We start from the raw sequence: 25407 nt of genomic DNA, 5'->3' as shown, positions 1-25407 counted from the left end.
ATTGTGTCAGTCACTTATGATTGGCAATGATACTGCCAAAAAGCTTAATATTCTTTTCCATGTCGAATGATACTGTGAAACGCAGAATGTGAGATGTCTGAAGATATCAAAAAACAAGCCTGTGCACAAAATTAAACGTTCTATTTTCAGCAACTTGATGAATCTACTGATGTTATTAACTGCACACAATGTATAGCATTCATACGGGGATGTTAAGGATGAGTTCTTATTCTGTGAACAACTTGAAACAACCACAACAGCACAGGTCATTTTCAATAAGGTGAATGCCTTTTTGAAAGCAATGGCATTGAGTAGAAAAATTTTTGTGGTATCTGTACCAACAATGCTCCAGCTATGGTGGTGCACGCTCTGGCTTTCAGCAGAAGGTAAACTGCGTGTCACCTAATGTGATTCTTACTCATTGGGAAATCCATTGTCAAGTCCTAGCTGCAAAGACATTGCCAATGTGCCTGAATGCTGTGACGGATGTTGTTATATAAGCAGTGAACTACATTAAAGTACATGCTTTGAATAGTCGAGAGCTCTGCAATGAAATGGGTGGTGAATACGAAGTTCTGCTTTTCCACACTCAAGTCCGATGGCTTTCTAGAGGACATGCATTAAAGCGTGTTTTTATACTTTGTGAAAGATGGCAGAGTTTTTCCTGCAAAAGGACAAACAAGAACTGAACAAAAAGTCCAGTGACAAGAAATGACTTCTTTGCTTGGCACACCTACTTGGCATCTTTGATAGCCTTAATGACCTCAATCTGTCACTTTAGGGAAAATGTTCAACATTGATAGACCTGACTAATAAAATCAAAGCTTTCCAGATGAAGTTGGATCTGTGGTGCAGGAAGTTGGACACAGAAATATGGCATGTTCCTGACACTTTCCTCATTTAGCGAGGAGGAGGAAGTCAACATTGATAGGGCTCTCAAGTCAGCTATCAGTGAACATCTGAGACCCCTTCACGAAGAGTTCTCACACTACTTCCCAGCGCTATCAGAAGCACCTCATTCCTTGGTGAAGAACCCTTTTAGTGTGACAGCAGAGACGTTACCTACTGAGGATATTCACACACAGGAACAGTTGATAGACATGATCAATGATGATGAAGTGAAAGCAAATTTCAGACAGCTGCCTCGAAACCAGTTCTGGTGCTCAGCTGCAAGTGAATAACCACTGGTGTCTGAAAAGGCCCGAAGAGTCCTTCTGCTGTTTCCCACTACCTATGAATGTGAGAGTGGATTCTCCCGCCTTCTCACAATAAAGACAAAATCTCAAAACTGGCTTGATAAGAAGGATGACATCAAATGTGCTCTTTCTAAAACAACGGCAAGAATAAAACTCCTTGTGTCAAACAAACAGCATCATCCATCTCACTTATTTTGGCTGCTTCTGGTGATTAATTGCTGTCAAGTATTAAAATAAAATTCTACTTAAAAATAACTTACGCTTCTAACAATAATTTGATAAAATGTGTTTTAGTCTTAATTTAAAGGAAGAAAGAAAAAGTAAATTCATTTTAAGCAATAGCATTTAAATTTAGCATTGAACATAGAAATTAAAAAACTTTTTTTATATTTAACACTAAGGGGGAGGCGCACTCAGAGGCTTGCTCTGTGAAAGGGGTCACCAATACAAAAAGTTTGAGAACTATTGGAATAGACCTTCCTTCCCTTTTGTTTCAGTGGGAAAAACATGTCTGAGCATTTTTTTAAGAAACATTCCATATGTAGTAACAAGTAAATTGGTAAATGGAGAATTTCTCTTAAATAAGATGTTTTTATTTATAAATTCCAAGAACTATAGATTATGATAGACATGAACCCTCAAGATCTATATTCCTATTAACCGTTTCCACTTTCCTGCATGCCATCCCTTTCACCATCACCACACGTAGGAAAACTTTCTTTTCATTTTCTCTCTCACCTTATTCTAACTCAAAACTCATTGAAAATAAAGCAAATTTATCTAGTATGAGTACTAAAAACAAGCTAACAAGATTAATAATGCAAGACAGGATTGGCACATTCAAATTGTACCTTGTTTTTGTTACTCCTCCCTACTTAATGCACTTCTCTTCCATTAGAATAAAGAGGAGTAAATGAGAAGTAAACCTCCCCTCTTGTTGGCTAAGGGAAAGGAAGAGGAGCACTTCAAGTGGGAAGTATGTATTCTCCATCATGATCCACAGCCCAGAGATCTCCCCTGCCTAGGAAAGTCATAAACAAGGTAGTTTAGAACAACGATTACAAAGGAAAACGGGTATCTTTATTGGTTAGTCTTCTCATGGTAGAAATTCATTTAGCAAACATTGGTAGTTTTTTTTTAAATGTCCCAAAGCCAAGTGTTTAATACAAGTTGGCATAATTCTGACATTTTGAAAAACGTCATTAATTTCCCCTCAATTTCATCCTATCATTGCTAGTTAGTCCCAAGATATGCCATGTTACATTTCTCTTTCATTTTTTGCTTATACTATAATATTTAGGAGTGGCTAAAACATTAATAATCCTGAAATTTCTCCTCTTATTTTCACCATTTTTTTTCTAACTGGAAAGTAACCAGATACCTAACTTGAATGTTAAAAGGCTTATTCAGTCCAGCTATCCAATGTATAGATTATAAAAACTGAAATAAGCATATATGTAAGATTCCAGAAGAGTATGGGGAAAGCAGAGAACATCTGGTACAGTCTCAGACATTTTAGTTTAAAACTATTTTTAATTTTGTCAAGTCATTGCATTGAAATGGAAGCGTTGACATAGAAACTGCTGAATTATACTGCTTAGTAGGGAACCTGGAAACAACCTGAAAAAAAATGATCTAGTACCCACCTTCCCTGGCCTACATCTTTTAACAAATTCACTTCATTATCATGGAATTCTTAAAATAACCATTCTACGCACATATAGAGCAAGGCACATATCAACTCAGGGTCCACAATGGATTATTTCACAGAGTAATAGGACTTCAGCATCCCACTAATTCTAAAAATGTGGTTCTACTCTGAAAAAGTCAAGCTATGTTTTCTGGCTCAACCACCACCACTATAACAAAGATCTACACAGTCCAAATGCTGCCTTTAGCAAGCCTATTGCTTTTATTAATGAATTCAAAACTGCAATTAAGGGCTACATAGACTTCCCTACAAACAGAATTTAACCAGTGATTCTACTGATGCACGAGGTAGAACAGACCTGCCTTTAGCTGTGTTGGTTCTACAAGAGTAACCAAAAAAAAAAAAAGGAACAAAACTTCTTTCTGACACTAAAATGAGCAAATCTGACTGAGTAAGAAGCAGCATGCAGATATATTCAAAACCATGCCATTTTCATGTTTTTCAGAGCAGAACATGACTATGTCTCCAGCTCTGCAACTGGACTTGCATGGGCAAGCTCATGGAGTATACCTGAGTACAGAAGTGCATCCATGCACATCCAACGAAGCCCAGAATTAGGACCCAAAAATGTACACTGATGTACAAACAGTGGGCAAAACACCTTTTATTCATGTATGACAGCCTCAAAACAATGCAAATATACCATGATAATTAATTCTCATCCACATTTTAAAAAATCCTATTGTATTTGCACTCTTATGACTTTCACACACAATAAAAATGTGACAGTCCTGTACCACTTTAAAGACTAACACATTTAATTTCTGCAGGCATAAGCTTTCATGGGCTGCAACCCACTTAATAAACATGTTTGCATTTCCAGAAACTCCACCCAGGTCAAATGAGCTATGCCAGGGCCTGCCAAAGGGGTCCGGGAGGAATAAGATAGGCTTTGATAGGAGCGTGCAAGGAGCTGGGGTCCTTTCACTACCGGGAAGCGAGAGGAGGCGTTGGATGTGATGATAAAGGGAGTGGTGGTGGGGGAAAGGAGTTGGTTATTAGAGGAAACAAAGTTGCTCACCTGATTAATGACCTGAAAAAGAAAGCAGAAAAACAGAGAGTAAGTTGCGACACCGGCTCTATCCCCCCGACTTACAGCCACCAATGCCCCTCCAGCCTTGTAATCACTCCTTCCCTATAACGCCACTCTTCCCTATAGCCCCCCCCACCCCAGTCATCCTCTCCTCCCGCCCCTATAGCCCCCTCCCGTCACTTGACCCCGTAGCCCCGGTCACGCCCTCCCAATAGTTCCCCAGCCCCCCTCCCCGACTCCCGAGCTCTCACGTCGGGATTGGCCTCCAGGGGCAGCCAGCGGTGGTGCGGCTCCATGCTGCTACTGCGGGCTCTGGACGCCGCCCACCCTCCGCGGAGCTGCAGGACCCGGCACAGTGACAGCGCGCGCCCCGGCCAGACTCACGCACGCGGCTGGCGGCGGCGGCTGCTGCTGCCGGTGCCGCTGCCATCGCCCCGCCTCGGGACCGGACCACAGCGGCGAGCGGGGAGGGAGACATCGATCAGCCTCCTCTGCTGCGGAGTGGGCGGCGCCGGCCCGGTGGCTCGGCCCGGCTCAGCCGGTCGAGGGGGGAGGCGGACGCCAGGCCGGGCGAGGGGGAGGCTTGTTGTTGCTCGGCGAGATTCTCCCCCAGCGCCCCCCTTCTCGGCTCCCCCCACGCCTCGCGACACATGGACTCTCCCGCAGCGGCAGGGGCGGGGCCCTGAGTGGCTCTGCCCGCTCCGTCGGGGCTGCACAGGGGAGGGGCGCCGGCTGGGCTGGGCTGGGGGCGCGGAGCAGCGTCGCTGGAGGGCCCTGCTCTGTCCCCCTTCCCCCGCGGGGCCTCTGCCAGGCCCAGATCCCGCCAGCAGGGAGAGCGGGGCCGGCAGCCCCCAAACACAGACACGTCCCCGCCCCCAGCGCGGCCCGGCAGGTCACCACCCCGCCCCCGCACTGCCCCCTCGCAGACACGCAGCGCCAGGGACTCGTGCCCCGCCCCGCCACAGCCACGCTGCATGGGGTGGATCGACTGGCTGCGATGGGGGGGCAAAGCACGGCGCGCCCAACCCATGCACGCAGACAGGCGCTGCACGCTGCTGAAGCCAGTTACCTTGGCTCGCTGGCTTTCTCCCTCCGGCTGGAGAGGGCTGCCGGGGGTAGGAGGGGCCGGTCTGGCTTAACTGGGGGGAGCCCCAGATGTTGCTGGCGGCCCCTGCAGCACCGGCTGCTGCGCTGAGCGGGCGCCACAAGCCGGGCTCCTGCTCCCCCTGCCCATTCCTATATGAGGGGTCCCCTTCGCTTCCCCACTGCCCCATCCCAGCCACCTCACCCCATCGTCGCTTCCTGCCCCCCAGGGCACTTTGTAAGAAAGAGGCGGACACTAGGACCCAGGAGGAGGGGTCCAGCTGCCAATTTAGGAAAACAGCTGCTCTGTCCAGCTGCCTCTTCTGCTTCCCACGAGCTGAGACGTGCGAGGCAGGGGGCCGAGGAGGGCGCCAGAGCCGGCCGCCCGCCCACCCACGCCGTAGGTCGAGCAGAGCGAGCCCTGCAGGGCACCTTGGCGCTTGCAGAAATATGGAGGGAGTGGCATGTGACCCAGCATGACAGCCCCACACTCATCGACTGTTTGGGGAGCAGTGCCCCCCCGCACCCAGCGAAACTATGCCCATGCCATTCAGCCACACACAGATCCCAAGGGCAGACCCCCCACAAACAACTACTCCAGAGACCGACATCCCCATAACCACCCCAGTGACTGAGGCACCCAAAGAAGGACATACATTCAGATACACACAGACTCTAGTGATTGACACCCCAGAGAACCAACTCAGTGACTGACATCCTCCTCAAGCACCCCAGAGACTGACACCCGCCCCCCAGGAACCACACACATTCGTACGCATAGACCCCAGTGACTGATACCCTCACAGAACCATACATCTATATGCACACATCCTTTTCTTAATTTAACACTCCCTTTGTCTCCCTGACCTTCACCTCTGAGCGCTCACCCCAAAAACCTAAGACTAAGACTACCTGTTTGTAACAATAAATAAAACAAAGATTTACATTTTAAAAATAAGCACCTAGAACAAAACATAACATGAATCTGTGGTCGCTCTACTTACATGTACCTCTTTCCTCTTTTGTTTTTTGTCATTTTACAGCTTGATCTTTCCAAGATTTACCACATGCTTAACTTTATTCACTGAATTAATCTCATTGACTTCAAAAGGAATATCTGGTACCCAAAGATGGTGGGATCAAGTGAAGTGGATAGTTAGGACAGTAAACTATGCAGAGAGTTTCTTCCCAGTCTTGTGAGAGGGAAGTAGGAAGAAACAAGAAAGGACACATCTTCACTCACTTCCCGTTAGCAATAGCTTGGCAGCAGGGAGCATCAGCAAGAACTGTCACCTTCCATTCTGCCTCTGCCAAAGAGAGCAGAGCATCTACTTGAGGTTCTTACTGACTCCAGAACAAGCGATTGCATCCTTCTCAAGAGCGGGAAACAAACTTCAGAGGACTCAGGACTCCTAGCCCCAGTCAGAATAAGGAGTTTTGAACTAAAAATGGGGAAAAGTGACAATTCATCAGCAATCTGAGCCAGTGACGAAATGGGTTTAGAATGAGTGATTAGAGTGCCTTAGTGAATATATGCCTGAGTCACCCCATGCTTGTGCAATGCAGGTGTTTTGACTACCATGAGATTATGGAGGTGTGTAACCTCCATCTTCACTATAACAAACACAAATAATTATATAACTGGGAAGGGAGAGGCCAAGACCAGATACAATTCTGACCCATAAACATAGGTGCTTCTTATTATTAATAGTAAACAAGTACAGAATGTTGCACAATAATTGCAAACCCGGGATTGAGGTTGCAAAATACTATATCTAGTTTGGCTAAAAGGGGACAGCCCGTCCATGTAGCATATATATTGTAGCCTCTCCAGCCAGATTTGGCCCTATTGATTTAGTGACTGGACTGACTGAAATCTGTGTGACTCTGGAACGTCCAAAAAGGGAAGCCTTCACATGCAGCAGAGCAAGGGTGAAAGGACCCCCGTGAAAGCCCGTGGGGACAGTCGGAGGCCAAGACAGCCCACGCGCTGCATGAGACTGGCTGAGTCAGCAGCATAAACCCAGCCAGACACACCCCGGCTCAGTCTGCGCGCGCGCGCGCGCGCACACCCACGTCCTCAGGCTCAGTCATGTGGTTGTGCCACCACTACCCCCCCTCCCCCCTTACGGTTGATGTCAACGCCCTAAATGAGCAACCAAGGAGAGCTCGGGGGCGGGACGGAACACGGGCCCAGCAGCCAATAAGCGTGAAGTATGGCGGACGGTAACAGACCGCTGCTGGTTCGGTAGGGCGGCGCTGCGGTGGGCGGGTCTGTTGTGTTGCCGCTGCTGACCAATGAGGGGGGCGGGTGGGCCGCCCGCGGGTGTTAGCGGAAGTATCGCATCGTCCTCCTCCTCTCATTGGCTGCCGAGGGGCTGGTAGAGGCGATGGCGGTGAGAGCCGCTGTGATGGCTGGGGGGTGCCTGGAGCCCTTTGGTGAGAGGGGCTGGCTCTGCGGCCTAGCCCAGGGGCGGGCGGGCGAGCGAGTAGGTAGGGGCTGGAGGGGCGGGCTGGGGAGAGGTTGATGGGGCACATGTGGGGAGGGAGGAGTTGGTGGGGCAAAGCGAAGGGGCGCACAGGCAGTGGGGTGATATATGGGGCACTGGGGAAGGAGTTAGGGCGGTATATAGAGGGAGAGTTGGATGGGGCACAAAGTGGAGCTGGGCTGGAGTAGTGTGTGTGTATATATATATATATATATACATATAGATGTGTGTGTGTGTGTGTGTGTGTATGTGTATGTATGTGTGTGTGTATGTATATATATATATATATATATATATATATATATATATAGATAGATATATAGATGAGGGGTGGGATGGTGTGAGAGAGACTCTAGCTCTGAGCTTTGCTAATACCTGAGAGGGGGGAGAGGTCTGCCATTCTGTGGTTATCACTTCTTGCAGGCAACTGAATAACTCTCAATTCAGATGTTGAAGGGTGAGTGTTAACCATTAGAACAATTTACCTAGGGAGGTGGTGGATTCTCAGTGACTTGAGTCCTTTCAATCAGGACTGACTGTATTTTTTTAAAAGACATGCTGTTGCTCAAATACAAGTTATTGACTTAATGCAGATATTACCAGGTCCATGTTCTGTGAGTTATGCAAGAAGTCAGTCTAGAGCAGTGGTTCTTAACCTTTCCAAACTACTGTACCCCTGAAGCCTGAGTCCCACCCCCACGGGGCTGAGGCATGTAACTTAGTTTCATGGTGCCCCTGTGGCTCCAGGCAATTGCCTTTCTTGCCACCCCCAATACCAGCTCTGCACTTGCCACCCCTCTAAAACCCCAGGTTAAGAAACACTGGTCTAGAGGTCATACTGGGCCTTTTTGACCTTAAAAGTTATGTCTTTATGGATTCACTTGTTAAATTTTGCCTTTGTTAGGTATTTTTTATGCTGTTTAATTTTTGTTCATGAAGCTGAAATCTGGTGATAAACTCTTGGTTTCTTACATGAGAACTGTCATACTGGGTCAGACCAATGGTCTATCTAGCCCAGTATCCTGTCTTTCAACAGTGGCTAATGCCCAGTGCTTCAGAGGGAATGAATAGTATGGGTAATCATCAAGTGATCCATCCCATCGGCCATTCCCAGCCTCTGGCAAACAGCAGTCCCTGTTTATCCTGGCTAATAGCTGTTGATGGATCTGTTCTCCATGAACTTATGTAGTTCTTTTTTGAACCCCATTCAAAACACAGCATCCTCTGGCAAGGAGTTCCACAGCTTGACTGTGTTGACAGAAGATCGTTTATGTAAAATGCAAACATTGTCACTGCAAAGGGGATTTGCAGGGAGCCTTCTCATAAGCTGAGGGTATTATTTTTAATTTAAGCTAACTAAAAATGTTTATTTTGTTTAGATTTTGGCAGTACTGGTGATACAATTAAATTAATACCTCAGGATCTATTTGCAGAGCTAGTAAGTAATAGTTATATTTTTGGCTCTTCTGCTTTTGTCTAGTGTAAAAAGTTGAAGTTATGTTTATGTTACTAGCTGTTTGAGTGCAAATTTCCCTGATATGGTAATGCCCCCCACCTTAGCATAAAGTGGACCAAATCCTCTAGTAGTTAGTGAGACTGAGTCAATTTTGTATTTTTACAAAATAATGATTTTGCTTTTGAGTAGGACACACAGGAACAGTTAGCCTGGCAAACAGTCCCTTTCATGTTTTCTATTAAATCTCTTGCACTCATGAAAAAATGCACCCTTAGGGCCGGTTTATATCACTTAGTCGCAGCTGTATGTTGTAAGCAGTACAAAACAGGTGGACTAGTGGTTTTAAAACTTTGAACATGTATTTTCACTCGTGGGTTTGATAGTATTTAAATGTAGTTTTAGCAGCAGCCACTGACTTAGTACATCCTTTTCCTCTTCACTTAGTATATGTGTAAAGTGGTCTAGCACAGTGGTTCTCAACCTTTCCAGATTACTGTACCCCTTTCAGTAGTCTGGTTCTTTATATTGCAAACCCACAAGTTTCACCTCACTTAAAAACTACTTACTTACAAAATCAGACATAAAAATGCAAAAGTGTCACAACTCACTATTACTGAAAAAGTTCCTTACTTTCTCATTTTTACCATATAAGGATAAAATTGGAAATATAAAATCAATTGGAATATAAATGTATTTATATGTCAAGGTATAGTGTATATAGAGCAGTATAAATAAGTCTTTGTATGAAATTTTACTCTGTATTGACTTCGCTAGTGTTTTTATGTAGCCTGTTGTAAAACTAGGCAAATATCTAGATGAGTTGATGACCCAGGTTGAGAACCACTGGTCGAGCAAATTATTTGTATATTGCCACAATAGACTTGTTCGTTTGGCCACTGTGTGGCGTCAAAACACTGAAACCATGTGACTCCAGTTGTAAACTCTCTGTACAGATATGTTTAAAGCATGATATTTTAATAACTTCACTAATCATTGGCTGTTGTTCATGTAACTTTTTTTCTTTGTAGTGTGAGCAAATTATTCAGCATCTTCACTGTCGGATCCCAGGTGTAAATACAGTAGAACTATGCCAGGTAAGTTTCATGATTAGTGGTCATCCAAAAGCAAATCACTTACAGTCATTGTATAGAACATGTCACATGAATTATAGAATGAGTTTCTAAGAACTACATTTGTAAGTGTTCAATCATTTTGTTTCTAGAGATTTCAAACAGCTGGAGTTGAAATGAATGTTGCTGATCTGGAAAAGGTAGTTAATGTTGTTTCCTTTTTATTCAGGTGAGCAAGAACCCATCCCTCCTACTCCTTTAAAATTTTTTTTATTCTTTCTTTAAAGAATAAAAAGGGGAGAAAACCATAAAAGGTGGAAGGGTCTAAATTAAGGCTGAGCAGGAGCCAGAAATTTTTGACTTTGAGTACGTGAGGAGATCTAAAGGGGCTTCCAAACTTGTATTAAATAAATAAATAAATAAACAAAAAATATTTTTAATTTAGCATATTTATGGCTATTAAAAATATATGGGGTATACATAAAGTAGGGAAAATTGCTCCCTTGCTGGGACCTTGCATGCAAGTTGTTAGCCTTTTACTTTCACAACTTAAATTGTCAAAAGTGGAAGTTTTTAATGGAAACCCTAATATTATTCATCCATGCTGGTTTCTGGAAGAGGGATAGTTAGAAATTCAAATCTTAATTTATTTAAAAAGTATTGTTTAGAACAGGTAAACTTTTGGGTTACTTCAAATGTATAAATTCTTTTAATGGAAATCAAGCATTACAATAAGGACAGGGTTCCTAAGTGATATTTTCTACTATTGTCCTATTGGGTAAAATAACTTTTTAGTTTTATTTTTTAAAGTAAAGAATTTTAAGTATATTTTAAGTATAAATGATAAAAAAAAAAATTAAAAAGACCTAAAAATCTTGCATATAATGATATTTTGTATATTTCTATAAAACCCCCTCATAATTTCTTGAACATCAAACTCTTACATAATCTGTAGGTTTTTGTTTGTTTTTTAAATCTATCTACAGCACAGCGGCCAAAAACAACCTCTCTCCAGAGGAGCTCTCCACTGGTCTGGGTAATGCAGTCAGTATGCTGCCAAAACATGCAGTTCATGTTATTCACCATATATGGAATGAACAGGGTAAATCTATCAGTGTGTCAGAAGATGCTAGAAATATGGCAACAGTGGGACAGGTAACTAGTTCAGACTTCTGATTCAATAGCATTAACTTTCGAAAAATGTCAGTGCATCATGGTGGATGCTGCTGCAAAAGTGACAAGTAATATATTTAATGAATTGTTGGATGCCTGCACCTAGTGTTATCAGACCTGGCTAATATTAGTTTCTCCTTAAATAGTGAGTTTCATGCCTAGAACCAGATAGAGGTAGGCAGTTTGAATATTTTTCCAAAAGGTTTAGAAGACTTCCATTAATACTGCATTATCATTTTGACAGTATAAATAGATTTATATTTGAAGTTGTATATAGGTATTAATTATAATATATATGTTATACCTGAAAAGAAGTGACCGGTATTAAACACACTTGGCACAAAAATAATGTTTTGTATGGCTATTAAATACAATTAAAAGTAACAAAGTCTGTTCAAACTACTCTTCTCTTAGTTGATAGTGAGTTAAAATGGAGCTTTAATATTTTAACTTCCATGAGTTTTAAACATTTATTATTAGACAGTGTATAGCACAGCAAGGCTCGGACATTCATGTCCTTATGCAAAACATTCTGATATGAAGTGCTTGCATTAATACTTACTCAGGATCTTTATAGAAACTGTTAAGGTCATGTTATGGACTTTCATGCACAAAAATCAGAAAATAGTAATTCTGCCTCCTTAATGCATAAGAATAGATCGAGCTGACTATATGGAAAAAATTCAGCATGTGTTCCTGAATGGAATATTCTTATCTAACTAGACTACCTCTTAAGTTCTTGATGAAGCCGTGAAGATGACAAAGAATGCAGTCACAGCAAAAATATTTCATATGGGCATTAGTCCAGGGCCTTGGTTTCGCTCATCAGGGGCATAGGAGTGATGTTTGCTGGATTTTCTTTATCAAAGACGGGTGGGTAAAATCCTGCAGCCATGGAAAAATTGCACTGGCAGCAGAAAATCTGTTCCTGCTGTACACTTAAGGCTGCAAACAACAACAGAGCAGTCACAGTTCACTGGACTTAATCCTTATTTGTGTGTTTCGATTTTAAAAAAGAAAAACAACTCGGATTTAAAGTCAGTTCCTTTCAGTCATGTATATCTGCCTAATTATTGGAGCTTATGTTGTTGAAGACACATTTGTCATTACAACACAATTGTGAAGACCTAAACATATCTTTAACCCTGTTTGTTATGAATCAACAATAAAACCAGTGAATCTTAAGTGCTACTAGAACCCTGGAGTTATCAATAGAGCCATGCTTTTGAATATCTGTTATTTGAAAGAGGATTAGATACAATCTGACTTCATAGTAATTGTCCAGCAAGTAATAACACAAACAGTTGAAAATGTTCTCTCTTGAATTTGTGTTTATCTAGGAAACGTCAGTCAAATCAAACTTCACTAAAAATGTGCAATAGTAAATTTCTAATTATGGTTATTTAAGGGGTATGGGGAGAAAAGAGCTTAGTCTGGTTTAGCGCATCCAGTAGGTGATATCTTTATGATCCAATATTTCTCAAGGTCATCTTCCATTTCCCACCTCTCTCTGCAGTTTTGGCTATAGTTTAATGATCCCTTGTGGCCTTAAATATCTATTAATCTGACCTCCAGCATTAATCAGGCTACATAATTTTATTCAGTCGCTGCTACATCAAGCCCACAATTTATGGGTGTGCTAGAGCACATCTTCTAGAGACTGGACTTGTGGATTTTGTCATCACTATTCTAGCATCTCCTGTAATGTCCACTTTTTTTTAGGTCTGTTTCCACTTGGGTTTAGAGGGGGTTACTTAAGGAAACTAACTATAGTATGAATGACTGAAAATAAAAGCTGCATGTCAGGGCTTGATAACTTAAAGTTCATATTTTTATTACACTGAAATAGCACATGCATAAAATGTTTGTTTGCTTATACTTGATGGATTTTTCTGGACTAACCATCCAAATTCATGAATTGTGGGTTAATTTCATCCTGATGCTATCAAAAGGGCTGGTGTTTTGTATTGTAACCAGAAATTCACACGGTGTCTGGAATTTTTTTTTGTTTCCTTTATTTTCTCAGTGGGATATTATACATATGCGAGTTACCATGGTGGGCTAATGTATTACTCATAGTCTAATGTAGTGATAGTAGGATTGATTAGAAGTGTTTTAAAAACAGTTTGATTGCTCTTTTTTTTTCTACAGATTATAGATATTCAGTGGAAACTGGGAATGGCAGTGAGCTCTGATAGCTGCAGGTCTCTTAAGTACCCCTATGTTACAATGACACTAAAAGTGGCAAACTCTTCGGGCCAGATAATGAGCAAGTCTTTTGAAATGACAATCCCACAGTTCCAGGTTTGTAATCGGGTTTAAGGCAATTGTTACTTCTCAAGAACAGTTGCATATAACAATACTTTCTTAATACAAATGTTTACATATAGGAAAGCACAGTTCTGTGACACTTAATTACTTATGTGGTAATTAATTGAAAGATGAGACTTCAATAAACATTCGACATATCATTCAGATTAAAAATCCATTTGCATAAACAACTGAAAACAAACACTGTTAGATTCATAAAAACTCTGACTTAAGGATTCCAAGTTCAAATTAGTTTGCCCTTATCAAAATCATCCAGTGTCAATGAGTAAAATTGTAAACAAAGACTACTAGATCTTTTAGCATTTTAACTCATTTGTTGATCTGTTCGGTTTGCTTCCCACTTGCCTCTCCTGCAATCACTGAGTGTATTTGAAGCTCAAGAGGTCTGTGGGACTGTTCCAGCCTTAAAAGCTGATGAAATTTGCATTAAAACCTGAAACGAAACTTTCAGGAAAAAATTCCTTAATGCTTAGGCGCATTTGCATTTCTTTAGTCTTGGGCCTAATAAGAGCTTTCTGGGCTCCTTTATGATACTTAAGGAGGCAGAGGGTTAGTTTTTTTTTTTTTAAGAGTTTAATCTGGTGAGATTTTGGTTTATATTTTGTTTCTGGTCCCAAATTTTAACATAACTGACTTGTACATAATTCCTGATGAAGTGGAATCTTCATTTAATTATAAAAAAATAATTGTAAACTTGTGCTGCTCTTCTAACTTCTTCAAAATAAACATGGATCTGCAAATCACTTGAATCATCATAGTTGAATGTACACTAACTTGTGGGACCATTTCTGACTATATTTAAACAGCAGCTGCCAATTAAGTCTCTTCTCCTGCAGCTTTCCCTTTCCCATGCAATAAACACAGAGAGGTGAAAGTAGATTTCCATTTGGTTGAGGCTGCTGTAAAACGACTTCCTAATGCCTGAACAGAGTGACCTCTCATAAGTGTGATTATATAGTTTACATTTTACAGACTTACATTCATAAAAGTGAAATATCACTAGGACTGAAAGTCATCTATCATTCAAAGTAGTAAATTAATTTGCACTAAAAGACAAATCCAGAAATTAAGGATGACCAGCTTCATTTTCACACAGAAAATAAATCAGAGGTGGGAGACCAAGTTTTTTTTTTGTTTTTTTTTGTTTAAATCTTCAAAGGAACAATGCATTTGAAAAATAGCATTTATTTGTGAGATAGGGGGGTGTGTGTTGGTTTTGTTTTTCTTACTAATTCTATAAATGAAAGAACCATGGGAGAGTTGGGAGTGGTGGGGGGGGGGGTAGTGTCTACTTTATTTGTTTACTTTGTGTATTTGGCAACAACATATGTGTAGTTGGTTTCACTGTTGTCTCCCATATAATCGTAGTCAGTCAAATTCTCTTGATTGTCTGAGTTTTTCAGACAACAGTTAGGTAACAGAACAGTAGAAAAATGTGGCTGTAAAGCAATAAAAATTGGCAGGGATGCTCTAGGCAGGTGTAATACTTTTTTTTTATTTTTATTTTTTTTTAAAATGACTAGTCAAGTTGACTCTGTTCCTTTATGGTAGAAAACTCTTGGTTCCTCACATAAAATGAGTACATTCCTTTTTGCTGGCACTTGTGTACCTGCTGTAACAGCCATTAAAAGATGATTTTATCCTACTTGCTGGTTTCATAGCAGTAATGATACTGGTAGATCTCCCCAGAAATGTTCCAACTCTGGTGCCCCACTGTGTTCTTCTATTGCCATACTTTCTGTTCAGTCATAGCATACTTGCACACTAGTCCACTGATACTATTCTTCTCCCCCCCCCCCCATTTCACAGCAATTTTCTGATTGGTGATGTTTAATTACTTTGCCTACAGCTGTGAACTTGGGGGGGTCGCAACTTTTGTTTGGCTATTAGAGTTCCATTATGTTAAAGGGTCATTATGCCCCCTTTTATTTGGGAACTAAACTTGTACAAGCCTAATGATAGATAAACGCTTTAGTGAAAATTGTATTAAAAAGGCAAGAGATGACTAGCGATTTTTCTGAATCTGAGGAGTCTCTCAACCCTCTGTCGATTGGAAACTAATATGTTGCTGTTCAATCGCTATATGAAAGGAACACTGTAAACTGAATATGTAGGTTATTTCAAACTAGGGAAAAAAGTTCTCTCATGTACTATGCTCGCCAATTTCTGTAGTCTTACAACCACACTTTCCTACTTCTAAAACATTTTTTCTTTCCTGTTCCTATAGGTGCACAAAACCACATAAATATGGCATCAGATTATAGTGAAAGTGACTTTACACAAAGTGCTGACTAATGTATAAAGCAAACTGGAATAAAGTTCTCTTATTTCAGATACTATAATCTTAGGTACTACTTGTAAACATTATGGGAAAAAATTCAGACAAGTTGATGGCTTTAACTACAATGCAAGTTGTTAAAGTGCAGTTTGATGTCTCTTTTTCAGGACTTCTTCAGACATTTCAAGGAAATGGCAGCTGTTCTTGAGACAGTTTGAGCATAATAGTTTAAATATTTACACACTTCAAAGACATGCTTTACTTGATCCAAATAAGCCTTCCTGTCCTGTACAAGTAATTCAATGTCAATGTTTAAATAAGGTATGTGTTTTCATTGTCCTGTCAGAATATTTTCTAATATCTTCCTTTTTTTTTGGATATCACAAGTTTTTTTTTTTAGTTTATTTAACTTTTCTAAATATATTAAAAAATAAACTCTTGCAAGGTGGCAATCTGAATAAAAGTGTATTAGCTCTATTCATTTATTCAGGCAGAAGATTATTAGCTGCAGAGCTAAGGACATGTAACAACCTCAGACTTTTCAACAGCAGAAGCGATATAAACTCTGCAGTGTGGAAACACCCATGAAAATGTTAACTGAGGAGACTACTGGAAGAACTGTAAACACCATGTTTATAATTTTCTCTATAAAATCATTTTGTTAGTGTGCACATGGAATCAATTATATCATTAGCAACATAGAGTACATAAAATTACAGAAAGCAAGCATATTGTTAGCCATGATGAGGAATAGTGTGGTCACCGACCTGAAAAAGTCCAGTTGTATCGAGTAGGTTGGAAGCCTAATTTTTACTCCCTTTTGTTTATTGTTGGAGAACATCTTCCCTCATTCTACTAATAAAGGATTGTTACTTCACTGTAAGGTTAGTCTTGCAGAAATATTTCCATAAATCTGGATTTACTGTCTCTCCTATTTCAGTAAATATCTCTAGTGAATGATACCTAACTTCCATGCACAGAACTAAGATTTTAACATTGACTAAGCAGAACTTATTTTAAACTTGTAGGGAAGTTTTAATTAAAAGTGAATGAGTGTTCAAAAAAATTTTCATAGCAAAACGATATAGTTGATAGCAAACTATGTTGTTGCGTATGGACATTCTGTACTAAGTCCAGCATTAAAGTCATGGCATTTATTTACTATTCTGATCAGCAGATTGTTTCCTAATTAAACTGGAAACTTGATGAAGTTGCATCACTTGCTCTTCTGAACTGGAAATCTCAAGATGAGAAATGGAAACTTAAGATCAGTATGAGCTAAACATATCACTTATGACAATATTAAGAGTCTAAGTATATTCTCTGGTAGGAATCCACAGGACTGCATTTGCGCTATCCGGAGACTGGGGTCAGTCAGTAGTAAGATTCTGACTTAGTAGCCATCTGTGATCAAGAATGAGGGTAACTTCAAATAGGCAATACTAAATCCAGGTTTCCATTGTTGAGTGTCTTAATATAAATGGAATAATTAAAATGGAAGATTACAACTAAATAGAATTAGACATACTGAAAACAAAATTCTCTGTGATGTAATAAGTATGCACCTGGAATTCAGATCAGGTCATGCTTTGCTTTTCAAGTGAAGCAAATAAGTCCTGTATGAAAACAAGTGGATGAGGGTGAGCAGACTGAGGCTGAGTCTTGATAAGACCAAAGAGATAGAAACAGGCTGAGGCAAGCAAAAGGGAAAGAACTGGCAACAGTCATGTATGTGCTCCTGATGGAGAGGCTGCACCCACCATTTGACCTAGTTTCACAATATTGAAGGTTACTGGAACAAGAGCTGCTTTTAGAAGGACAAGTAGTGGTGCCAAAAGATGGGGTGTTTTTTAAATCCTCTAAGTGGCTAGAAGAGTTCAAACTCTTCTTTTGGATGCAGCTCTTTTGCTACCATCGTCCCTGCCTTTTGTCACCTCAGAGCAATATGATTGCAATGCACTCCATGTTCTGGGTGCACTCTGGAACCACTCAAGGCAATGCAGAATGTGTCTGCTCCTTTGAGCACAAGGCCGGGAGCACAGCAGAGTTGCACTGGATTCCAGATGAACTGCAAGGTGGTGAGTTTAGTCTTAACAATTAAATGGTTTGGGATCTGGAATCCAACCTGAGGGACTGTCTGTGCAGTTCAGATCAGTAGAAGTGTGCAAGAGGCACTTGATCCATCTGAAAATGAGATGGAGCTGCTTGCAGGACATTCTGTGGGAGAAGGCATGGCCTCTACAATGTACTTTCCTAATTCTGCTAGACCCTGGGTTTGTCAACCTGGGCATACTACAAAGCCCACTTTTTCAGAGGCTTCAGAGATGATTGGTACAGCGTGTCTCATGACATGGTCAGCTGAAGGATTTCTGGAAGAGCCTAAACTGGTGTTTGTAATTGAAACCTATTGTTTCATTTTTTTAGATGACTCCATTTAAGAGTTTTGGGAACTGTTGTTAGATTTGTGCATAGGTGACAGAAAAGTAAAATAAAAAGCAAAGTAATAAGTTGAATGAGGAATTTTGGAGGGACATGTGATACTTAAGTTACTGTAACAAACTCTAGTCAGACTTTGTATAGCTGACAATATTTGTGCTGACATTGGAACTTGAGTGGAGAAGAGACACTTTGGTTATGTGCCTTTTCTTCCAGAAACCTTAAACTCTAGTGTTAATAGCAGCTTCTCCAGGCAAAGACAGAGTTTCGGTTACCAGTTCTGTTTACCTCTCCTCACAGTGTGACAGACCTGTGCAGGTGGAGCAGTTTGCAGTGACCCTGACATAAAACAGTCACATTCTAGAAACCTGAGCATATAATGTCAAATATTAATGAATACTTTGTGAGACTTCCGTGCACACCAAGATATTGAACCTTACTGGAAGAACCCCAGAAACCTGTGTCATGATATGACTGTTTTGATAAATCTCAATTAACACCTTTTTGATGTATATTATTTTAAATAGATGGTGACTGAAAGTTGGCTGTTAAGGCAAATCCCAGACATTTATTCAGTCATCTGTAAGAATTTCAGCATTAAACAATGGAGCAATTAAATATTCAATTAAAAATTGGTATAGAAATTGAATTGTGTGGCATAATGACACTAACATGTTAGACAGACAAAACAACTTTTTACTATTTTGTGTGTATGCATGTGTAACAATATTTGTAGCAGAATAAGTCCCATCTTGTCTTTAATATTACTTTTAATTTAAATACAGATTTCTATACCATGCTTATTTTTGTATATTTACAAACAAAATTATTAAATGTTTGGATAACAAATTTTAAAAGTGGTGTATATTTGTTCGTGACACTGCTTATTTAAATTTGTTGCATGACAGTCTAACACTTATTTGTTAATAAAACAAAAGACAAGTAGTTTTCTAATTAAACTTCTTTCCATATTGAATTAGGAAAAACTTCAGTCAAACAAAACTCTCCCATCTGTTTATCTTGCTGATCTCAGATTAAAATGAGTAGGGAAATAAAGGAATTTAAAACTAAATTACAAAGACTACAAGGATTATTTATACCTGAGAAATAAATACATTGGAAAGGCACTATATGAGTCTGGAAAAGAGAGAGAGGCATGGGAGACCTAAATTAACAGGGTCTGCATTTAAAGATTTTTGTGTTTGTTTGACTTGAATAAAAGACCACATTAGCATTGCTCAACTCTTGTCCGACTTTTAACGTTTTGTAGGGTAGGGCAGGGAATATCAGTCTTGGGCAAGAAACAGGAAGTCAGTGAAAAAGAGTACTGAAAGAAATCTGGTTGGTGGAGGAGAAAAGTGTTCACTTTCTTTACAACCACCAATGTTCCATATTCACTTTCAAAGCACTACCACACTTGCAAACTTTTATTGGACAGTGAGGATATTTTTCCAAACAGTATCCACATTAAGACCTAAATTGACCACCTGCCCCCTTGCTCATAGGCAGGTCCCAGTTTCATCCAATCCTGGCTAAAGCAAAAACATGGCTCCATTTAGTCTTAGTCAAGAGACCCAAAATTGCATTGCCTCTTTCTAAATTGCATTGTGAACAGGAAGCTGTGTGTTTGCAATCGCCCTTGGCTTTTTTTAGCTTTCCTCTTTCCAGGTTTCTCCTGCTGCTTGAATGACTTCTGGATTATTTTTCTTCAGAAGTACTAGCTTGTATTTTTCCCCCCAGATTTAATAAACTTTTCTTATATTTCCCTAATAGTTCTAGCTCTCTTTAATTTCTCTTTTCTGGTACTAATAGGGAGGGTACTTTCTAATCTTTAGCATAGGGCCTACCTACCTCATTCTTGCAAGAAATGCCCTAGGTATCCAAGATGCCTGTGTCCAAGAGGGGTTCCTGGTTGTGGATGACTAGCAGAGATAGGCATTGCCCAGCACAGAGTTAAGCACCTATCTCCATGAAAGGGATGGGATTTAAGACACACCCCTCATTAGCATCTCCCATTGGTTAATTTAGACGGCTCCCTGTGCTATCTTTCGTGGATCATAGTCTAAAATGCCTGTCTCTCATTCATTCTATAGGGAGCCTGGGCACCTAACTCATGCTTTGTGGATTGCATTGTGTCAATGATTTTCTAGGCATCTAAAAGTCAGGTATTGTGATGTTCAGCATCATGATGCCTATGTCCATTTGTGAAGCTGGGCTTAGACCTCTATAAAGATGCTGAGTAATTACATCTTACTCATGCTAGCAGATGGGACTTGTTAGCTAGATACAGTAGCTGTTAAAATAGTCCTTTCTGGGGCAGAGAAAATGAGGAGTTGGGATAGAGGCAATCCTAAGACTTATTCTTGTTCTGCACTTCCCCCAGCTCTGCCTGTTATTACCTTTTACTTACAGTCCTTCAGCCAGTTTTCAATCCATGTGGTAATATGTGTATCCTAATCAACTGAATTTAATTTTGAGTCAAATGTCATGAGATCTACCAAATGCTTTACTAAAAGCAAAATAAGTAAAGTCTCTGCTGCTCCTAGGGATGTAAATATTGGTTAGAAAAGGTAATGGTTTAAACTATTACAATTATATTGGTTAACCATTTTTAACTGATTTAATTTTGTGGGTCCCCCCACACCTTGCCCCCTCCCTTCAGCCCCAGCCTGGGTCCACGGGGAGAACCCCATCTCAGACCTGTGGTCCCTGGTGTTCTGCAGTGGGGTGCTAAACAGCACCTGCACCAGGGCCTCAGCCTCCCAGGGCAGCAGCAACTGCCTCCGCCATAGCCTGATGCTGTCCCCATGGAGACCGAGAGTCCGTGCTGCCAGTTAACCTGCACGCTGCCAGTTAACCAGTAAATATTAGTCTTAATGGTAAGACTAATCCTTATAGGTTAACAGCTTAATGGTTTACTATTTTACATCCCTAGCTGCTACCACACACTAATTCTCCTAAATAAAAAAAAAATCATTTGTCTGGGAAGACTTATTCTTAAGGAACCTAAGCTACTTAGTATTTTTTACTCTAATTGTCTAGACATTCAAATTTGTATTATATTTTTAAGTGTTTCACTACTTTATGAGGGATAGAGTTAAAACTTTGTGGATGGTAACTTCTAAGATCTTTCTCTCCTTAGAAGACTGACACCACTTCCTCTTCAGTCTTTTGATAAATCCTTTGTTCTCCAGGACTTTTTAAAAAAGTCAGTGGTTCATTAGGCTATTAGCTAATAAGCTTAATCCTAAATGTGTAGTCTCTGGACCCACTGGTTTATATTCCCTTACCTGTTCCTTATCAAAATGTTAAGTTTTATAAGTTCTTACTTCCTAATTGTCAATCTTCCCTTAGTTTTCTTGTTAAAGACACTTTAAAAGACTCTACCTCTGAATTTCAGAATAACTAGTTCCATTCCTCCCCTTTTTAAATAAGTCTTCTTACTCTCCAGTTCTACATTCCCTCCTTAATTTACAGTAGGTATGATTTTCAAAAATGGGAATCTAAAGTCAGGTGTCTAAAGTTTAAATCTTTATTTAGGTATCTAAGTAAGAGACCTGATCTCAAAAAGCCTAAACATCCAGCGGTTCCCACTGATAGCAGCAAGGCTGCTAGCCGTTTGGACATTTTGAAAACCAGGCCTCTTGTTCAGGGTGTTAACATATGTTCAAAGTATATTGAATATTTTCTGATTTATATACTTCTGTTATTGTTGCTTGCAAAATAAGAAGTGGGTTATAATAAAGTTTTCTGCCACTTGCCCCCCTGCACATTCCTCTGTGCCCCAGTAGGGCTCATATCCAACTCTTTTGGGAGCAAAACTGGGCATTTATCCCATTTGCTCTTGACGCGAATGGGACAAAATCCCAGTTTTGCCAAAAAAGTCAGGACAGCCAGGACTGGGCTTAAAGAAGAGACTGTCCTGGCCAAAACGGGACATATGGTTACCCTAACCTGGACCTCACTGAGCTCGCCCAGAGTAGTGTAGTAGGGTGTGGAATTCTAGTGTGGGAGACAGGAAGTGAAATTGACAGTCAACAAAATCATACTGAGCACATCAAGAAACTCAAAAAAGGGAAAGTATATTTTTCTCTAATGTTTGCGTCTTCTAGTAATATAGAGGGGTTTTGGTAACTATAGTATGTAAAAAATAGTGTTAATGGAACAGTTTTGTGCCACATCTAATACTTCCTACAAAACTGAGATATTAACTCATCTGATTGCCCATGATACCAACCTCCATCACTGACTTGTTACATTTTCAAACAAGCATCTTCATGCTTTCTCCAATTCTGCCCTCACAGGTTAGAGGAGTTCCCTATAAACATCTAACTTTTCCCCTTCAAAACTCTTTCTGTGTTTCCTATAAAAAACTTGAAAGGGTAGGGTGCTGGAGTGCTGAACGACAGCCTATCATGCTGATCAATATTGTCTCGTTCCCTTGTACTCTGAATACCGAATATTGTCTGTATTCATTTGTTGTCTCTTGCCTTATAGACTGTAAACTCTCTGGGGCAAGGACTCTTTTTAGTTCTATTTGTTCAGCACAGTGGATCCTGGTTCTTGAGTAGGTCTCCTACTCAATACAGTAATACAAATAATTAATTATAATGATAATCCACTGGTCTGTGTGTGCTACAGGTTCTTGAACCACAGAAGATGTAAGGCTGTTGAATTCCCCTGCTGTAAAGACTGCTTCTTTAGCTCAAATTATAAATACTTAAGCTTTCAGCTCCAGTTCAAGCCACTGTGTTGATCAAGATGATGACTATTACACTCTATTACTATAACTAAGTAGGGGTTGAAGCTATTGTTGATACCACAAATGTGTACATATGTAAATAGTCAAGAAATATGTCATTATTTCAGTGTTATGAAGATGGGTGTTATGGGACTGAAAAGGAATTGTCCACATACTTCTTCATTCAGGTGAAAAAAAATTAACATTTACAGTAGGTGGCAGATTTGACATCAAAAGAGATATAATTGTAACAATAAAAATAAGCCTTAAGAGATCCAATACATGCAAAAATGAAAATATTTAAATAAAAAAGTGTAATTAAACTCTGACCTGAAAATCACTCAACAGTGAGATGCTGTATTATATACTGCTCTAATATATCCTATGGCAATACTGCAAACAAAACCATTAGTTGCATTAATGGGGGGGAATCCCAGCCCAGGCACAAGGAGATATTTAGCACGGCCCCAAACAATGCCGGCGGAACCCGGCTCCCCGAACTGGGGCCTAAATCTTTATACTTTTTCTTCTCTCTCTCGAAGTTTTCGGTTTCAATATTGGAAATCCAAATCCGGATTGTAAAACCTACACATCTTTTTATAATCCTGCTCCTCCGTGCCCCGCAACTTCTCGGATCTGCTCCTTTCCCCCCCATACTGATGCCTCGCTCGCCCTCCCTTCCGACCCCGCTGCGGCTCCCGCACACACCCACTGTGCACTGCAGTTCGCCAGGCTTCCAGGGCGCGCCTAGCTCGCTGGAACTCGGTGTACAGTACAGAGGCAGCGGCTTCTCTTTCCTGCTGGGTACGTGGAGGCCGGGCCGGCCCCGCCCCCACCACACACATGCTCGTTGTTGGGCTGCCCGTGGCGAGCGAGCATGTGCAGAAGCAGGAAGGGCGCCGGAGGCGGAGCGGAGCCGAGCCAGCCTGCTCCTACACCTGGCTGGCGAGCGGGCAGCGGGAGAAGCGCAGGGCCCGGAGGAGTAGGAGGAGGAGTAGGAGTAGGCGTAGGAGTGGAAGGCGGGGTGGGGTGGGGAGGGGAGGAGGGAGTGGACTCGACTCGACTCGGAGGCCAGGCTAGGTTTGATTTTGTTTTGACGATGGGGCGGGCCGGCGAGCTCCCTCCTCCTTGGCTGGAGCTGCTGCGAGGGAGAGCCCCGGCTGGAGCGTAGCTCCCTCCCGTCTCCCTCTTGCTGCCCTAGAGCCGCTGGAGGAGGAGGAGGAGGAGGAGGAGGGAGAATCAGCCTTCCTCCTCCTCCTCCCCCTGCGCTCGCCCGGGGGCCAACCCCGCGTGGCTGGGGAGGGAGGCGGAGGCTCTGCAGCAGCAGCAGCCAGGCGGTGGCGGCGGGACAGTAGCGAGAAACAGCGTCTGCTTGCGCCACTGCCGCTGCCTGCAGAGCGGGGGCTGCCCGCCGCGGGTCTGGCCGGGGACCTTGCAGCAGAGACGCGGCGGAGGGGTGTGTGTGTGTGTGTGTGTGTGTGTGTGAGTGTGACACAGCCGCGAGCTGAGGCGGAGAGGGGCAGTAGCAGCTCCCGCGGCCCCAGTCCTGCTCTGGGTGTGTAGCAGGGGGAAGCCGAGCAGGATGCACGGTTAGGGGGGTTCCCGCACTCCAGATCTGCTGTGCCTGTACTGGGGGGGCGCCCTTCTCTGCAGCACGTTGCACCCTCCCGGCTGCTGTCTGGGCACTTACCATGGAGAAGCAGGGCCGGGAGGAGCCGCTCCCTCATCCCTTGGAGCCGGAGCCGCAACCTCAGCCCGGGGGGAAGGCGATGAGGGAGAAGCGCTTCAAGCTGTGGTACGTGGGCTGGTCCTGCCTGGACAGACGGACCACGCTGCCCATGCTGCCCTGGCTGATGGCAGAGATCCGCCGGCGCAGCCAAAGGCAGGAGCCCGGTGGACCCCTGGGCAGCTCAGTGCCCCCCCGGGAGGTGCAGCTGCTCCTGGGCTCCCCCAACCTCCGCTGCGTCCCCGCCACCTCCAGCTGCAGCCCGGCCAGCGCCAGCCCGGCCGTCTTCATCTTCGAGCACAAGGCGCAACACATCTCCCGCTTCATCCACAACAGTCACGACCTCACCTACTTCGCCTACCTGATCAAGGCGCAGCCCGACAACCCCGAGTCACAGATGGTCTGCCACGTCTTCCGGGCCACGGACCCCAACCAGGCAAGTGCTGGGGCTGCCCAGAGCAGGAGGCTTCTCGGTGGACGATAGGGGGTTGGGTACGTAGGTGCTGTATGGATTTCTCCGCCACCCACCACGGGGGCGTGTGTGTGTGTGTGTGTGTGTGTGTAAAGAGTCTACTTTTCAGAGGCTGCAGAGATGGGAATCAGTATATGGGCACTTGGACTGTCGAAGAGGACAATAGAGAAAAGGAGGGTATGGAGATGACTTCTTTGCGAAGCGCTTTGCTA

The 25407-nt window shown here is 42.2% G+C and overlaps 3 protein-coding genes across 11 annotated transcripts in view; 2 read left to right on the top strand and 1 right to left on the bottom strand.

Annotated features, from left to right (window-relative positions):
* The window catches only part of UCHL3 (ubiquitin C-terminal hydrolase L3), a 62088-nt gene extending 58067 nt beyond the window's left edge, over window positions 1-4021 (bottom strand). The window contains exon 1 of the mRNA XM_067563246.1: window positions 3929-4021. The gene's annotated coding sequence lies outside the window, so the exon portion shown is untranslated. The remainder of the gene's footprint in view (window positions 1-3928) is intronic.
* A 3381-nt stretch (window positions 4022-7402) lies between these two features.
* On the top strand, window positions 7403-19055 carry COMMD6 (COMM domain containing 6). 6 transcript variants are annotated; one of them, XM_067563237.1, is made up of 7 exons: window positions 7403-7419; window positions 8892-8950; window positions 9997-10062; window positions 10191-10267; window positions 11025-11193; window positions 13363-13515; window positions 15988-19055. In XM_067563237.1, the coding sequence occupies exons 4-7, from the start codon at window positions 10215-10217 to the stop codon at window positions 16036-16038; spliced, it is 426 nt and encodes a 141-aa protein (XP_067419338.1). In that variant the 5' UTR covers window positions 7403-7419; window positions 8892-8950; window positions 9997-10062; window positions 10191-10214; the 3' UTR covers window positions 16039-19055. The 6 variants fall into 6 exon arrangements, with proteins under 6 accessions (XP_067419338.1, XP_067419335.1, XP_067419336.1 ...); XM_067563234.1 differs by having other exon boundaries at window positions 7404-7462; XM_067563235.1 differs by lacking the exon at window positions 15988-19055 and adding an exon at window positions 15770-15977 and having other exon boundaries at window positions 7404-7462.
* A 5289-nt stretch (window positions 19056-24344) lies between these two features.
* TBC1D4 (TBC1 domain family member 4) overlaps window positions 24345-25407 on the top strand; it is a 162943-nt gene continuing 161880 nt past the window's right edge. For all 4 annotated transcript variants that reach the window (XM_067563242.1, XM_067563241.1, XM_067563245.1 and 1 more), the window contains exon 1: window positions 24345-25159. In XM_067563242.1, coding sequence (XP_067419343.1) covers window positions 24689-25159 — 471 coding nt within the window. In that variant the 5' untranslated portion in view covers window positions 24345-24688. The remainder of the gene's footprint in view (window positions 25160-25407) is intronic.

The sequence above is a fragment of the Emydura macquarii genome, unplaced genomic scaffold (assembly GCF_026122565.2).
Source record: "Emydura macquarii macquarii isolate MOO-44397 ecotype Brisbane River unplaced genomic scaffold, CSIRO-AGI_Emac_v2 contig_2473, whole genome shotgun sequence".
Classification (NCBI taxonomy): Eukaryota; Metazoa; Chordata; order Testudines; family Chelidae; genus Emydura; species Emydura macquarii.
The sequence above is the reverse complement of the archived record's forward strand: the minus strand, read 5'-3'. Positions and strand labels throughout refer to the sequence as shown.